General features: G+C 47.5%; 2 protein-coding genes across 7 annotated transcripts in view; both read left to right on the forward strand.

Moving 5' to 3' along the window:
* Nucleotides 1-8,145, forward strand: part of ATP2B4 (ATPase plasma membrane Ca2+ transporting 4) — a 79,204-nt gene extending 71,059 nt beyond the window's left edge. For 3 of the 4 annotated variants that reach the window (XM_064732900.1, XM_064732902.1, XM_064732901.1), the window contains one exon: nt 1,983-2,142. In XM_064732900.1, the coding sequence (XP_064588970.1) occupies nt 1,983-2,008 (26 nt within the window). In that variant the 3' untranslated portion in view covers nt 2,009-2,142. Of the gene's footprint in view, nt 1-1,982 lie in introns of all 4 variants that reach the window. The other variant, XM_064732903.1, reaches the window with a different exon arrangement.
* A 1,821-nt stretch (nt 8,146-9,966) lies between these two features.
* ZC3H11A (zinc finger CCCH-type containing 11A) overlaps nt 9,967-14,845 on the forward strand; it is a 39,221-nt gene continuing 34,342 nt past the window's right edge. Inside the window, exons 1-2 of one of the 3 annotated variants that reach the window (XM_064733025.1) lie at nt 9,967-10,053; nt 13,199-13,250. The gene's annotated coding sequence lies outside the window, so the exon portion shown is untranslated. Of the gene's footprint in view, nt 10,054-10,073; nt 12,231-12,968; nt 13,251-14,845 lie in introns of those variants that run through there. The other 2 variants (XM_064733026.1, XM_064733027.1) reach the window with 2 other exon arrangements.

A 14,845-nucleotide genomic window follows, 5' to 3' on the forward strand; every position in this document is an offset into this window, starting at 1 on the left:
GACAGTCATTGACCTGTCCTTGGCCACCTCCTCATGGCTGTGACAGTCCCTGGACTGTCCTTGGCCACCTCCTCGTGGCTGTGACAGTCATTGACCTGTCCTTGGCCACCTCCTCGTGGTTCTGACAGTCATTGACCTGTCCTTGGCCACCTCCTTGTGGCTGTGACAGTCCCTGGGTCTCCTTGGCCACCTCCTCATGGCTGTGACAATCCCTGAGCTGTCCTTGGTCACCTCCTCGTGGTTCTGGCAGTCCCTGGCTCTCCTTGGCTTGGTTGGATTGTTCTCCTTGGTTCAGTTGGTGTTTTAGGGCTCAGGATTTGCTGATCTCAAGTCGTGGCTGATGTGACAGATGAGGTGACCCCCGTGGTGTCCCTTGTCCTGTGCGTTCACCTGAATTGATCCAAGGTCTTCAGTGCACAAATCCAGCTCGGAATTGGTTCCCAGCTCCCTCAAATTCCCGTTTTTCCAGGCCAGTGGTGCTCCAGGCTCATGCAAAGCTCCTTGCATGGGGCCAAAGAGTGAAATTGCTCCAGGGAGCCTTCCCTGCTGCTCCCAGGGGTCTGGGAGAGGAGATCTGCTCCCACACGAGCTCTGCTCCACAGAGCTGAGGCTTCCGTTGCTTCCCTGGAACCGCAGCAGGGCGGGGAGGTGACACTTGTGACACTTGTCACCCCCCTGAGCCCAGACCTGGGAGCTGGAAGGGTTTGGGGCTGGAATTCCAGAGGATCTGGAGGGATTCCAATGTCCAGGTGTGTTCCCAGAGCTCTCCCTCCCAGTGCAGGGGAGGTGGCAGAGCCACGTCCTGGTGCTCTGATCTCCTCCTTGAGCCTGGATTTCAGTGGAGCTTTCCCAGGATGGTGAAGGAATTCCTTCAGCATATCCAACAGAATCTGTGTTGGAGATTTTTTCAGAAATGGCTTAGAAGGCAGCTGTGAGGAGTAAAATTCTCACAGCCTGTTTCTGTAAACAGCAGAGGTTCTCAGGTTGTTTTTAATTACAAGCAAAAGTGACAAACATGAAGACCTTGAGAACCTTGCATACCAGAGTTCTCAGGCAGCTTTCTCATAACAAGTAGATATTCTATCTTTGGCTGTTTTGGGAAAGCAAAAATAATTTTGAGAACCCAAATCTTGGTATTGGAAACATAAGGAGGAGTTGGTGTGTTATCTCTGACCTATTGTGAGCTCGGGTTTGCAATATGCATGAACTTAATTAACACGGTTATAAAAAGTGATTGATGGAGTGAATAAACGGAGTCAGATGCTGATCAAGAAAGGTGGGTCTCTCCCTCCATCTTTAATAAATCTGAATTGCTCTCCAGCCCCATCAAACTCCCATTTTTAACTGGGAAAACCACTGGGTCTCCTGCAGGTGCAGGGAAAGCTCCAGAGCTCCAGAGAGCCCTGATCCTCACAGCAGCCACCTGGATCTGCTCCCAGGAGCTCCAGAAGAGCTGGAGACGCCTTGGGAAGCCCCACTCCCCTGCAGAGCTGTAGGAAGGACCCTCCCCCAGCAGAGTTTCCCCCTGCTCTTTGCCTAACCCACCTCCTTTGGAGCCGTAGTTCCCCCACCTCGTCCGTCCCTTGTCCTCGTGTCCGTCCGTCCGTCCGTCCGTCCACCGCGGGGCGCGCGCACCCCCCCCACACCAATTAATGACTAATTAACGCCTCGTGGCTTCCATCCATCCGGACTGGTGATGTTGGGGGGGAGGTTTGGAGTCGTCCTTTGTCTTTTCTTGCAGCTTCTGAGGCTGGCGGCTCCCCAGCACCCCCGTAGTGCCTGACTGCCCCCAGTTCACCGTAGATGTCTCATTTTTGACCGAGCTGTCTGTTCAGTGGTGATTTTGTCGCTGTGGTCGTGCCGTTGTTTTCTTTTTTCGTTGTTTGGTGGTTGTCTCTCATCATTGATTTCACTTCCTCCCTCCAGCCCTGCCCTGTGGCAGCAGCACTGACCCTCTGTTTTTTCTCCCCACGCCCGCCCAGATCAAAGTGGTGAATGCGTTCCGTAGCTCGCTCTACGAAGGCCTCGAGAAACCCGAATCCAGAAGCTCCATCCATAACTTCATGACTCACCCAGAGTTCATCCTGGAGGAAGACGAGCCTCGGACACCATTCCTTGACGGCGCCGAAGACGAGCCCGAGCCTGAGGGACTCCAAAAGCGAGGTGGGGGCGGCCTGGGGGGCTCCACGGCCCTCAACAGGAACAACAACGCCGTGGACAGCGAGTTCAGCTTCCCCGAGCCCGGGAGCCCCTTCCACAGCCTGGAGACCTCTGTTTGACCTTAGAACTTGGAATTTCCCCCTCCTCCTCCTCCTCCTCTTCTTCCTCGTCCTCATCCACCTGGGCCCTGTGTGATCCCAGCACCAGTAACTGATCACACTGCTGCGGTCAAACTGCTCATGCCTGTATCTTCATTGAGGGGTTTTTTGGGGGTGGGGTTGGGGGTTTCATGTGGTTTTTTTTTTCTTTTTTTGGTTCATTTCGTTGGGTTTTTTTACCGTTATTTAGCAGTGGGAACCAGAGTACCACCAAGCTGGGTGTTGGGAGAGAGGTTAAGCCAAAAAAAACAAAAAACAAAAAACCAAAAAAAAGAAAACAAACCAATTGTGCATCTCCATCCCTGATTTTCCGTGGTACTCACCCAGGGGAAGCTGCCAGGTTCTTTCCTCTCCAAGAGTTGGGTTTTTCACTTGGGGTTTTCACTTTGGAGAAATGCATGTTCCAAGGAAATTCAAATTGTTGTAGTCTTACACTCCCTCAGCCTCAAGGCTGGGGGTGCACTTGTGACTTGATTTTATTTTTCTTGTGTTTTTGGATTTTTTTTTTTCCACATGTGGTTTTTAGGGGTTTTTTCCTTCTAATGTTGGGGTTTGCTCTTTGCTTGTGGGATTTGCCCCCCTACCCAATGGGAAGTGGGGAGGGGGAGTCACTGCTCCAGTGCAGAAATTAAGGAATAAACTCAAAAATCCCAGCCAGGGGAAGGTGTTTACTGCAAGGTTCAGAGATCCAGGGTTCCCACCAGTCTTCCACCTTTGAAAAATGGTACCTGGGCTTCTTCCAGCTCCCCCTCCGTGTGTGCCCACACGTTTTCCTCTCTCTGTTTCCACACTGGGAGATGAGAAATGAAGGGATAAATTCTGATTTTCCTGCAAAGGTGGAGGTGAAACTTCCAGGGAAAAAGTGGGGAGAACCCCCAGGTTGTGAGGGATGCAGCTTCTTCCCGAGGAATTCTCTAGGAATTCTCTTCTCCTCCTCCAGGAGAGGCCTCTCTGCTGCTCTTGGTCAGGGGGGAAACTCCTGGAGGATTTTTGCAGCTCTCCCAGCTCCTGCCCTCCAGAACAGAGGGATTTTTGCCCTTTTTTCTGTGTTTTTGGGGTCCAGCACCCCTCAGCCTCACAGGGATCTGGGAGGAGGCTCCAGCCATGCCCAAAAGCCATGGGAGGATGAGTGGGGATCTCCTGAATCCTGGGAAGGATCACCCCAGCTGTCCCACGGCCCAGTGGAAGGCAGGGATGTCCTTGGATGATCCCACATTTTCCTGCAGTTTGGTTTGGATTGCTGCAGGTCTCCCTGAGGAGGAGGCTTGGCCTCACTTGGCTGCTTCTTTTGGAGCCCTTGAGCCCTTCCTCGCCTCCAGGCCTGGGGACAACCCTGTGAGAGTTCATTTCCTTGGAATTGGCTCTGGATTGTCCTTCTGGCCATCCCTGGAGCTTGGGGAAGCTCTGCCACCTCCCTGCTCTCCTCCATCCCCTCCCCTTGATCCCTTCCTCACCTCCAGCCCTGGGAACAACCCAGTGAGAGTCCCTTTCCTTGGAGATGGCTCTGGATTGTCCCTCTGGCCATCCCTGGAGCTTGGGGAAGCTCTGCCACCTCCCTGCTCTCCTCCATCTCCTTCTCCTTGAGCCCTTCCTCACCTCCACCCCTGGAATAACCCAGTGAGAGTCCCTTTCCTTGGAGATGGCTCTGGATTGTCCCTCTGGACATCCCAAAGCTGGAAGCAGGACTTGGGATTCTCCTCCTCCTGGGAGCCACCTCCATGCTCTCCTCCATCCCTTCCCCTTCCTCACCTCCAGCCCTGGGAACAACCCAGTGAGAGTTCATTTCCTTGGAACTGGCTCTGGATTGTCCCTGGAGTTGGAAGCAAGGCTTGGGCTTCTCCTCCTCCTGAGAGCCTCCTCCCTCCATCTCCCTGAGCCCTTCCTCACCTCCAGGCCTGGGGACAACCCTGTGAGAGTTCATTTCCTTGGAGGTGGCTCTGGATTGTCCCTCTGGCCATCCCTGGAGCTTGGGGAAGCTCTGCCACCTCCCTGCTCTCCTCCATCTCCTTCCCTTTGATCCCTTCCTCACCTCCAGCCCTGGGAACAACCCAACAAGAGTCCCTTTCCTTGGAATTGGCTCTGGATTGTCCCTCTGGACATCCCAAAGCTGGAAGCAGGACTTGGGATTCTCCTCCTCCTGGGAGCCTCCTCCCTGCTCTCCTCCATCCCCTCCCCTTGATCCCTGCCTCACCTCCAGGCCTGGGGACAACCCAGTGAGAGTTCATTTCCTTGGAATGGGCTCTGGATTGTCCCTGGAGTTGGAAGCAAGGCTTGGGCTTCTCCTCCTCCTGGGAGTCTCCTCCATGCCCTCCCTTTGAGCCCTCAACACCTCCAGCCCTGGGAACAGCCCAGTGAGGGTCCCTGTCCTTGGAATGGGCTCTGGATTGTCCCTCTGGCCATCCCTGGAGCTTGGGGAAGCTCTGCCACCTCCCTGCTCTCCTCCATCCCCTCTCCTTGATCCCTTCCTCACCTCCAGCCCTGGGAACAGCCCAGTGAGAGTCCCTGTCCTTAGAACTGGCTCTGGATTGTCCCTCTGACCATCCCTGGCTTCTCCTCCCCTTGGGAGCCTCCCTGCTCTCCTCCATCCCCTCCGGCTGAAGGAAGCAGACCAAACAAGCTGGAAACGAGGCCATTCCCACCCCTGGATTCCAAACCCTGAAGGGTTTTTTGTTGTTGTTGTTGTTGTGTTTTTGGGAAAGGCTGGTTCTGGCTGGGTTCTCCTCCCCTGCCCCACCAGGAACGCACAGCGGAATCTCCGGTGCCTTGTCCGAGCACTGCCTGCAGCACCTCCTGCCACGCCAGGCCCAGATCTTTGCCAAGATTTAAGTGTTCCTTAAACCACAAACACAAACCAAGTGTCTCTGTGTCCTTCCCTGGGCTGGGAGGAGGAGGAGGAAGAGGAGGAGGAGGAGGAGGAGGGAAGGATGAGCTCCTTTTTCTTGCTGAGGAAAGGTCTTTATCCCAAAAATCCCAAATATCCTGAATATCCCACCCTGGTGCTGGCGAGCTGGGCTTTGTTCACTGCCAACAGCAAGAAGAAATTGCCACCACTGCCCGTCCCCAGTGCAAATTCAGTGTCCACCCCATGCCTGGCTCCTCCTTGCCTCCCTCCCCACAAAAAAAATAACCCAGGGGAGTGAGGGGATGTTGGGTTAAACACACACAAAAGAAATCCCCAAACGAGGGGTGGTTGTGGGGTTTTGGTTCTGTGCTAAAGGTGACGTTGCTTAAAAAAAAAAACCTAAAAAAAAAAATTCACTTTTTCTATTTTAAATACTTGCAAAAAAAACCAAAAAAAAAAAACAAAAAAAGAGAAGATATGGTGTTCTTACAAGCTTACATAAATATTTATTAAATACTTTTTTGGGGGGATGCACCAATTTTTTTTTTTTTTCATTTTGATATTTTTTTTAATACCTCAGACCTGTTGAAAAAAAATAAAAAAAAAAAAAAGGACTCAAACCAACAACAACTTCAAGCCAATTTTGGAGGCTCTCAAAGTCACTCCCAGAAATCTGTGACTGGCAGGGTTTGCCACAAAGGGTCTGGTCGTTCCTTTAGTTTGTTTTTCCTCTATTTTTGTCGTTCTAGTTTCCATTTTAGGAGTTGGGGGGGGGGAGGGAGAAATAATGCTATATAAATATTATGCAAAAAAAGAAAAAAAAGAAAAAAAAAAGAAAAAGAAAAAAAATCTAGTTTTCTTTAGCTCAGAAACTGATATTTTTACGTCAGCCATATGTATTTTGTTTAAAGAAAAAAAAGAAAATAAAGAGATCTCGAGTCCCCGCCGCTGCTTGAGGGCAGTTGCAAGGGACACTTTAATTAATTCCGTGGATTAATTAATTCAGCCATCGGATGCCAGTCAGCTTCCTTTTCTCTGAGCAGCCATCTTTCTACTAGCCGTGAGTTGGATGACACAAATGGGGTTTTTTTATATATATATATAAATATCTATAAATTATGTTGGTGTATGGCTGGTTGCTTCAAGTATAAATGTTTCTTGTGCAGATTTCCTGTAAAGTTTTGTTTTTTTGGGTTAAGTTTCAGTGATATCCTGGCAGCAGCTGACTCTTGGCTTAAGTTATTGAGGACATTACACAAAAAAAAAAAAGAAAAAAAGAGATTTGGGGGAGATTGGTGCTCCAAAAACAAAGGCATGGTCGGCGGCACGGACTTTTGGGGACTTTCTGCAACATGCCTTGACTAGGGGGAGATATAAATATCCATATAAATATATATTATTATGAATAATTTCTGGGGTTTTTTTGCTTTGTTTGAACTGCCACGAGTGCGCGCGGAGCAGGGGAGGGCCGGCAGGAAGCAGAGCCACCCCCTCCCTCCTCCTTGTGATCAACTTGCCTTGGAATGCTTTGTTATTAAAACACTCTGAACATCCTTCTGCATCCAGTTCTTGATCCCAGCAGGGCGGATTTGCGGATTTTCCGTGGATTTTCTGTGGATTTTCCGTGGAATTGGCGGATTGGTACCAAAGACACCGCGGCCTGTGCGCGGCTCGCTGGCCAGGCAGCTCTTGAGGTTTTCTCCTGCTGAGGTTTTTTTATGATTTGCACAGGGAGAAGGGTGTGGGGAGGGGGTTTAATTTCTTTTCTTTCTTTCTTTTTTTTTATTTTTTCCCAAAGGTTTTCCGTGCAATAAAGTGAAATTTTCCAAGCGATCTCAAGAAGGAAATAAACTAAACCGCGTTTGAGCATGGGCGCCATTTTCCCCCTCACGCCTGGGCCTGGAGGCCTCAGCTCCTCTCTGAGGGGAAAAAAACCTAAACTGGGAAAAAATCCCATCCCAAATGCCCAAAGGGCATCTCCAGGTGCCACTGCCAGCTCCTGGCACCTCTGGCACCACCTGAGAAGGTTTTTGTCCTTCTTTGGGACACCTGGGCCTGCATGGCTCCATCTCCAACCCCCTGAGCCCAAAACGCCTCCTACACCCCCAAATCTCCCCTGGAGCCCCTTCTCCTTTTCCTTTTCCTTTTCCTTCTCCTTTTCCTGCTCTTTTTCCATCCAAACAGGAATTTTTTCTCCCCCAAACAGGGATTTTGACATTTCTTCCTCTCCAGCATCCCCCCCCTCACCTTGACTCAGCTCTCCCCAAACTCCTCAATTTTCATGGTTAAAACCCATGGTTAAAACTGCCTTTAGTTTATTTCCTCCCCTTCAATAAATATATATATATATACAGTCTGAACTCAACATTTATGTGTGTGTATATATATTTATCCAACGCTCTCACAAAACAAAACAATTTCTTTTGAAGAGGGCACGTGGAACCGAGTTTTTCTTTTTCTTTTTTTTTTTTTTTCCAGTAACTCAGTATAATAAGCACTGGTATTTTTGTATAAAAAAACAGGAGAGAGAAAAAAGAAAAAAAAAACCAAAATACAAAACAAAAGACTGAATATTATGTGGTATGCATGACATTAAAAAACAAAACAATGGTGGTTTCAAAGCAATATGTACCCTGGTGTGTTTGCCATATCCTAGAGTCCAGCTTAAAGTGCACCTGATCTGTATTGCATTTTGATATTAATCTCTATGTACAATGTTTTGCATGTAATTTATATGGATCTTGGGAGAAAAAGAAAAAAAAAGAATCTGAATGATTTGTCCGTTGGCTTCTTCTGAGAAAACAAACTCCAAGCAGAGCTAAAAGTCCAAAATGGAAGCAGCAGAGTGCTTGAGGGGTGGGAAAATGGGTGCAGTAAGAAAAAAAAGAAATGAAGAGGGAGAAGGGGAATGGTTTGGAATCAATAAAGCTTTTGGCTGTTGAGAAGAAATTGCATCCAGAGAATAAAATGTGTAACTGTGCCGTGCTCTGTGTGTCCGGCAGCTCGGGGGAATCTGTCTGTCCCAAACTTTCCTCAGGAATAGCTCCAGTGGGGTGGAAATGGATGGGGATCCATCCCAAACTCCCCTCAGTGTGGGATTTCTGTTATTTCATTGATTATTCTTCCACAATCTGCAAGAAAAGTGCCCAAATTGCTGCCAAACTACCAAAATGGTGCTGCTGGGCTGTGAGGGGCTGTCCTGGGCTAATAATTGGTATAGACCAATGTGTGGTATTCAGAGACACGTAATTCTCACTCCCAGGATTTTTCCTGGGAAAAAGGCAGTGAGAAGCTTTTGGCTGTTGAGCAGAAATTATTATTAAAACCTTTAACTGCCGTGCTCCGTGTGTCCGGCAGCTCAGGGGGTCTGTCTGTCCCAAACCCTGCCCAGGAATTCTCATCCCTGAGGGAGCGTGAGGGAGGAGTGGATGGCACCTGGGATTGGGGACCATTTTTGGGATATCGGGGGGAATTTCCTCATGGAAAGGGCGGCCAGGATTTGGAAGTGACTGCCCAGGGAGGTTTGGAGTCCCCTTCAGCCCTGGAGGTGACAAGGAAGGATTGGACGTGGCACTGAGGGCGCTGGAACCGGTGGATGATCCGAGAGAGATTTTCCAACCCAAATTTTGTGAGAAGAGGGTAGGATGGAGAAACACGGCCATGTTCACTTCACAGGGAAAAGATGTGCCCCTTTTGAAAGGCTTTTTGAAATGCGGGGAAGCAAAAAAACCACACCAAAACCCACCCCCGCTCCGCCTCAGGCGCCCGCCCGCCCTCTCCCTTCCCGTCGGGCGGGTGAAGCCACTTCCGGCCGCCATCTTGGCGGCGGGCGCCATCTTTCAGCCGGGCACCGGGACACGGCGGCGGCGGCCCCGGCAGGATGGAGAAACACAACCCTGTTCCTTTCACGGGAAAAAGCTTTGTCCCTTTTTGAGGCTTTTCGAAACGCGGAGAAGCAAAAAAAAAGCAAAATCCGCCTCTATTGCCCCTCAGACCCCCTCTTTTCCTGTCGGGCGGGTGAAGCCATTTCCGGGCGCCATCTTGGCCGCGGGCGCGCTGAGGCTGCGCGGGCACCGGGCGCCATCTTTGAGCTGGGCACCGGGACACGGCAACGGTGACGATGGATCGCGGCAGGACAGAGAAACACGGCCCTGTTTACTTCATAAAAATCTTTATTCTATTTTTGAAGGACTTTTGAAGTGCGAGGAAGCCATAAAGCAGCAAAATCCACCCCCGTTCCCCCTCAGACTCCCTCTCTTCATGTCGGGCGGGTGAAGCCACTTCTGGGCGCCATCTTGGCTGGGGGCACCATCTTTGAGCTGGGCACCGGGACAGGGCCGCGTAAAGACGGATGGCGGCAGGATGGAAAAACACGGCCCTGTTTAATAAAAAAATCTTTTTCCTCTTTTTGAAGTAATTTTGAATTGTGTGGAAGCCATAAAAGAGCAAAATCCTCCCCTATTCCCCCTCAGACGCCCTTTTTTCCGGTCGGGCGGGTGAAGCCATTTCCGGCCGCCATCTTGGCCGCGGGCACGCTGAGCCTGCGCTGGCGCCGGGCGCCATCTTTGAGCCGGGCACTAGGGACACGGCAGCAGCGGCCCCGGAGGATCCCGGAAGAATGGAGAAACACGGCTCTGATTACTTAATAAAAAATATTTATCCTCTTTTTGAAGTACGACGAACCAATAAAACAGCAAAATATGCCTCTATTGCCCCTCAGACCTTCTCTTTTCCGGTCGGGCGGGTGAAGCCATTTCCGGGCGCCATCTTGGCGGCGGGCGCGCTGAGGCTGCGCGGGCACCGGGCGCCATCTTTGAGCCGGGCACCGGGGACACGGCAGCGGCGGCCCCGGCGGAGCGCGGCGACAGCGACCCGGCGGCCCCCGGGGGCTCGGTAAAACTCAAACTCCCTGAGCGACCGTAAATAGAGCGGCTTCGGAGCCCTGCGGCGGCTGGTGGGAGATGGGGAGGAACAGGCGGGGAGGTGGTGCTGGCTCAACCGCGGCTCCTCCGCAAGGCCGCGCGGCCCCACAGCGGCGGGGGAACGCTGAGGGGCGAGGCGGAATTAAGAGGAAATAAAACCGGGATGATGTGGGAATAAAGCCGGGATGATGTGGGAATAAAGCCGGGCGAGGCGGGTTTGCTCCCCCGGGTTTTGGGGAGGGGGAGCTGCGGGCCCGAGGCCTTCCCTCAGCGCTGTCCCCTCTGCAAACCGGCGATCCCAGCTCAAATATTTCCTAAATCTCCTCAATTTTTCACATCAAAACTCCTTTTTTCCTGTTGTAGCAACGCGTCCGAAGGGCATTTCTAACGTAATTCCCTAAAGGAACTTCAGGAGCTGAGTAACTCTGATGCAGCCGGGCTCAGTTCCTCCGGAGGTTGTTAAAAACTACGCGAATCCGCCAATTTTTGCTGTTTTTTCCCTTATTTTTTAAAGGTTTTTCCTCTTGGAGGTTGTTAAAACAACGCGATTCTGTGAATTTTTGCGGTGTTTTTCTTATTTTTTAAAGGTTCTGTTTCTGAGGTCGATTTTTGTTATGGAAACACCAAAAAGAAAATTTATTGTTGTTGTTAAAGGGATCAAAGCCTCAGGTTAATCCCAGAATTGCACTCAAGGTTGCATTTCCTAAATAAATTACAGCTGTAAAAAATAGAAATAAATAAAATAAAGGATGTTAGGGTTGAATTTGGGCACAGCTGAAGCAGAGCAGGAAGAATTTTCAATTTAAAACTTCCTGGTGCTGTCATTTCCCAGCTTTAATAACATTTTTCAATGTGAAAATCGAAATTTTTTTTGACAAAATCGAATTTTTTTTTTTTGTATTTAAGAAAAGATTCCCATGAGGGAGAGGAATAAGGAAATTTTCATAGGAAATTGCTGCCAGGCTTTGAGGTTGAGCTCAGAAATACAAAAAAATTAAATTAAATTTATTTTAATTATTGCTGTTTTATTCAAGAGGGAAAGGAGCAGCTTCCTTTGGTTTGGGGTTGATTTTTGATGAGAAAAAATGGATAAAAAATGGCCAAAAAAGGGTTAAAATGTGAAATTCCTGCTGCTTTTCCTTCTTTGCCACCTGATAAACAGGAAATGAATCATCCAAGGAATTCAAGGCACAAATGAAGCAGCAGGAGAAATTTTTTTTAAGGAAATTTGAGAGTTTAAAATCCAAGAATTCCTCACAGGGAAATGCAGGAAAACTTCTTTATTTTCCCTTTAAAAATATAAAAGTTGTGTTGTTTTTTTGGCCTGGTTTTTGCTGCTGCATTTTTAATTTATTTGATTTTTTTTTTACAAAAATTTTCATGAATTCTGAACAAAAAACTGTTTAAAATTTTACATTAACTTGAATTCATTCAAAACCTACTGAGTGCACCAGAGTTACTCATTTATATTCAGATTTTTTTTTTAATTTACCAGTTTAAAATCTGACAAAAAAATGTTTTTTTAATGAACCTTTTTAATAATTAAATCACTTTAATGAAGTTTAAAGGTTTTGGGTGGGTTTGGTTGATTCTTTTTCTGTTGTTGTTGTTTTATTTTCAAGGTTTTATTCCAATTTAAACAAGACCCACATTGAAATATGGAAAAATGAAGGCAAAAAATGATTTATTTTTAAATATATTTCAATCTGAAGGGATTTTCTTTCCCTCAGGGTGTTGGATGTAGAAATATTGAATTTTAAATGTGGAAATTCCTGCTTTGGGTTGGAATTTTTGCTTTTCTCACCCCTCACTCACAGGATTTCAGCAAACTGAAGAAATTCAGGTTGAAATTGGATTTTAATTCCTTGGGAAAAGTTGAATTTCCACCAAAAAGGAGCTCCAGGAGTTTTTTAGGATTGAATTCCATGAGGCAAAATTTGATTTTTTGAATCTTCAAAATTGAATTTGAACCCCTGCACTTAAATCCTGATTTATTTTTATTCCCTTTCCAATCACTTAAAAAACCCTAAAAACCAATAATGAATATGAAAACCCAACTTTTCCTCTCTTTATTTTAGATTTGAGAAAATTCCTTGGCCAAAAAAAAAAATTAAAAAATCGTGGAAAAATTCACAAAATTTCCTTTGTGTGAGTAAAAGGTTCCAAATGTTTCTTCTTAAACTGTAAAGAAAAATTTCCTTTTTTTAAAATGTCCTCCCCAAAGAGTCAGAAATATCAGAGGGGTAAAATTGATTTTTATTTGGTTTGTAGCAGAATATCTAAAAGAAAAATGGGATAAAAACTCTGAATAAATCAATTTTTGGTGGCACCCAAACCCCAATCTGCTGAATGATCAGAGAACAGCACAAATGGAAAAATTGGGGAAATTTCTTGGAAATTCTGCCCCAAATTCCCAAAAATCCCTGGGTTGAGGGATGGGGATGGGTGAGTTTGTCCCTGTGCTGTCCCCCAATAATCTCATTTTCCCCTCAATTCGAATTTATGGGTTAAAATTCTGATTTTTTTTGTTGTTTTTCTCCTTGTCCTGCTGTCCCTGCCTCCTTTGGGGTGTGTATAAACACAAATTTGAGGTTTATACACACAAATTTTGGGTTGTTTTTTTTTTTGTCATAAATACGGGGGAAAGTTTTTGTGTTTTCTTAATAGGTGAAGAAATCTCAGAAGACCAGAAATTGCAACTCACTGAATTAAATAATAAAAAAAAAAATTTAAAAAAAAATTAAAAATTTCCCCAGCTGTGGAAGATGGAGCCTCATTTTTTTTGTTTTTGCAGCCACTTTGAATCCTGAGCCACTTTGAATCGCTGGGGATTTCTTTTTTATAATTTTTTTTATTTTTTTTTTAATTTTTATTTTTTATTGGAAGAGCTAAAATATCCCTGGCTGTCTCCAGATTTGCAATGGACTCCATTCCTCCTCCATTGTTCTGAGAGCACCTCAGAGTTTGGAATTGTTGGCTGAGAGGTTCCCTTGGAATTGTCAGGAGGAAAAAAAAATCCAAAAAAAAAAAAGCAAAAAAAAGCAAAAAAAAAAGGCAAAATTCACAAATTCTTTCTGCCCCTTTGTTATTCATTCACGGACTCCTTCGGCCTACAGGAGAGGGAACTGCATGGCTGCCAAGGACACAGGCTGGGCTCAGCGTGGCCAGGTGGGTGAGGCCACAGTGCCAGGGATTGGGGGAAAGCAGGGAAAAAATGCCCTGGGATTGAGGAAAAATTGGGGGGAAAATGTCCTGGGATTGGAGGGAAAATTGGAGGAAAAATGCTCTGGGATTGAGGGAAAAAAGGGGGGAAAAATCGTCAGGGATTGGGGGAAAATTGGGGAAAAATTCCTTGGGATTGGGGGAAAAATGCCCTGGGATTGAGGGGAAAATTGGGGGGGAAATGCCATGGGATTGGGGGAAAATCAGGGAAAAAATGCCCTGGGATTGGTGGAAAAATGCCCTGGGATTGAGGAAAAATTGGGGGGAAAATTGGGGGAAAAATGCCCTGGGATTGAGGGAAAAATTGGGGGAAAAATGCCCTGGGATTGGGGGAAAATTGGGGGAAAAATCGTCAGGGATTGGGGGAAAAGCAGGAAAAATTCTGAGGATTGGGGGGAAATGCACTGGGATTGGGAAAAAATGCCTTAGGATTGAGAGGAAAATGCCCTGGGATTGAGGGGAAATTGGGGGAAAAATGCCCTGGGATTGAGGGAAATATCAGGGAAAAATCAGGGAAAAATCCTCTGGGATTGGGGGAAAATCAGGGAAAAATGCCCTGGGATTGGGGAAAAATGCCCTGGGATTGAGGGGAAATCAGGGAAAAAATTCCTGGGGATTGGGGGGAAAAATTGGCGGAAAAATGCCCTGGGATTGGGGGCAAAATTGGGGGAAAATTGGGGTAAAAATGCCCTGGGATTGAGGGAAAATGCCCTGAGATTGAGGGTAAAAATGCGCTGGGATTGAGGAAAAATTGGGGGGAAAATGCCCTGAGATTGAGGGGAAAAAGCAGGGAAAAATGCCCTGGGATTGGGGGAAAATTGGAGGAAGAATGCCTTGGGATTGGGGAAAAAATCGTCAGGGATTGAGGGAAAATCAGGGAAAAATCCTCTGGGATTGGGGGGAAATCAGGGAAAAAAAATGCCCTGGGATTGGGGGGAAAATGCCCTGGGATTGGGGGGAAAATCAGGGAAAAATCCTTTGGGCTTGAGGGGAAAAAATGCCCTGGGATTGAGGGAAAATGCCCTGAGATTGAGGGGAAAAATTGGGGGAAAAATGCCCTGGGATTGGGGGAAAAATGCCTTAGGATTGGGAGGAAAATTCTCTGGGATTGAGGGAAAATTGGAGGAAAAATGCCCTGGGATTGGGGGAAAATCCGGGGAAAATCCTCTGGGATTGGGGGGAAGTATCAGGGGAAAATGCCCTGAGATTGAGGGGGAAATTGGGGGAAACATGCCCTGGGATTGAGGGAAAAATCAGGGAAAAATGCCCTGGGATTGAGGGGGAAATTGGGGGAAAAATGCCCTGGGATTGAGGGAAAAATCAGGGAAAAATCCTCTGGGATTGGGGGAAATATCAGGGAAAAATGCCCTGGGATTGGGGGAAAATCAGGGAAAAAATTCCTTGGGATTGGGGGAAAAATGCCCTGAGATTGAGGGGGAAAATGCCCTGGGATTGGGGGCAAAATTGGAGGAAAAATGCCTTGGGATTGGGGAAAAAATCGTCAGGGATTGGGGGAAACTCAGGGAAAAAATTCCTTGGGA

The sequence above is a fragment of the Zonotrichia leucophrys genome, chromosome 26, assembly GCF_028769735.1.
Source record: "Zonotrichia leucophrys gambelii isolate GWCS_2022_RI chromosome 26, RI_Zleu_2.0, whole genome shotgun sequence".
Lineage (NCBI taxonomy): Eukaryota > Metazoa > Chordata > Aves > Passeriformes > Passerellidae > Zonotrichia > Zonotrichia leucophrys.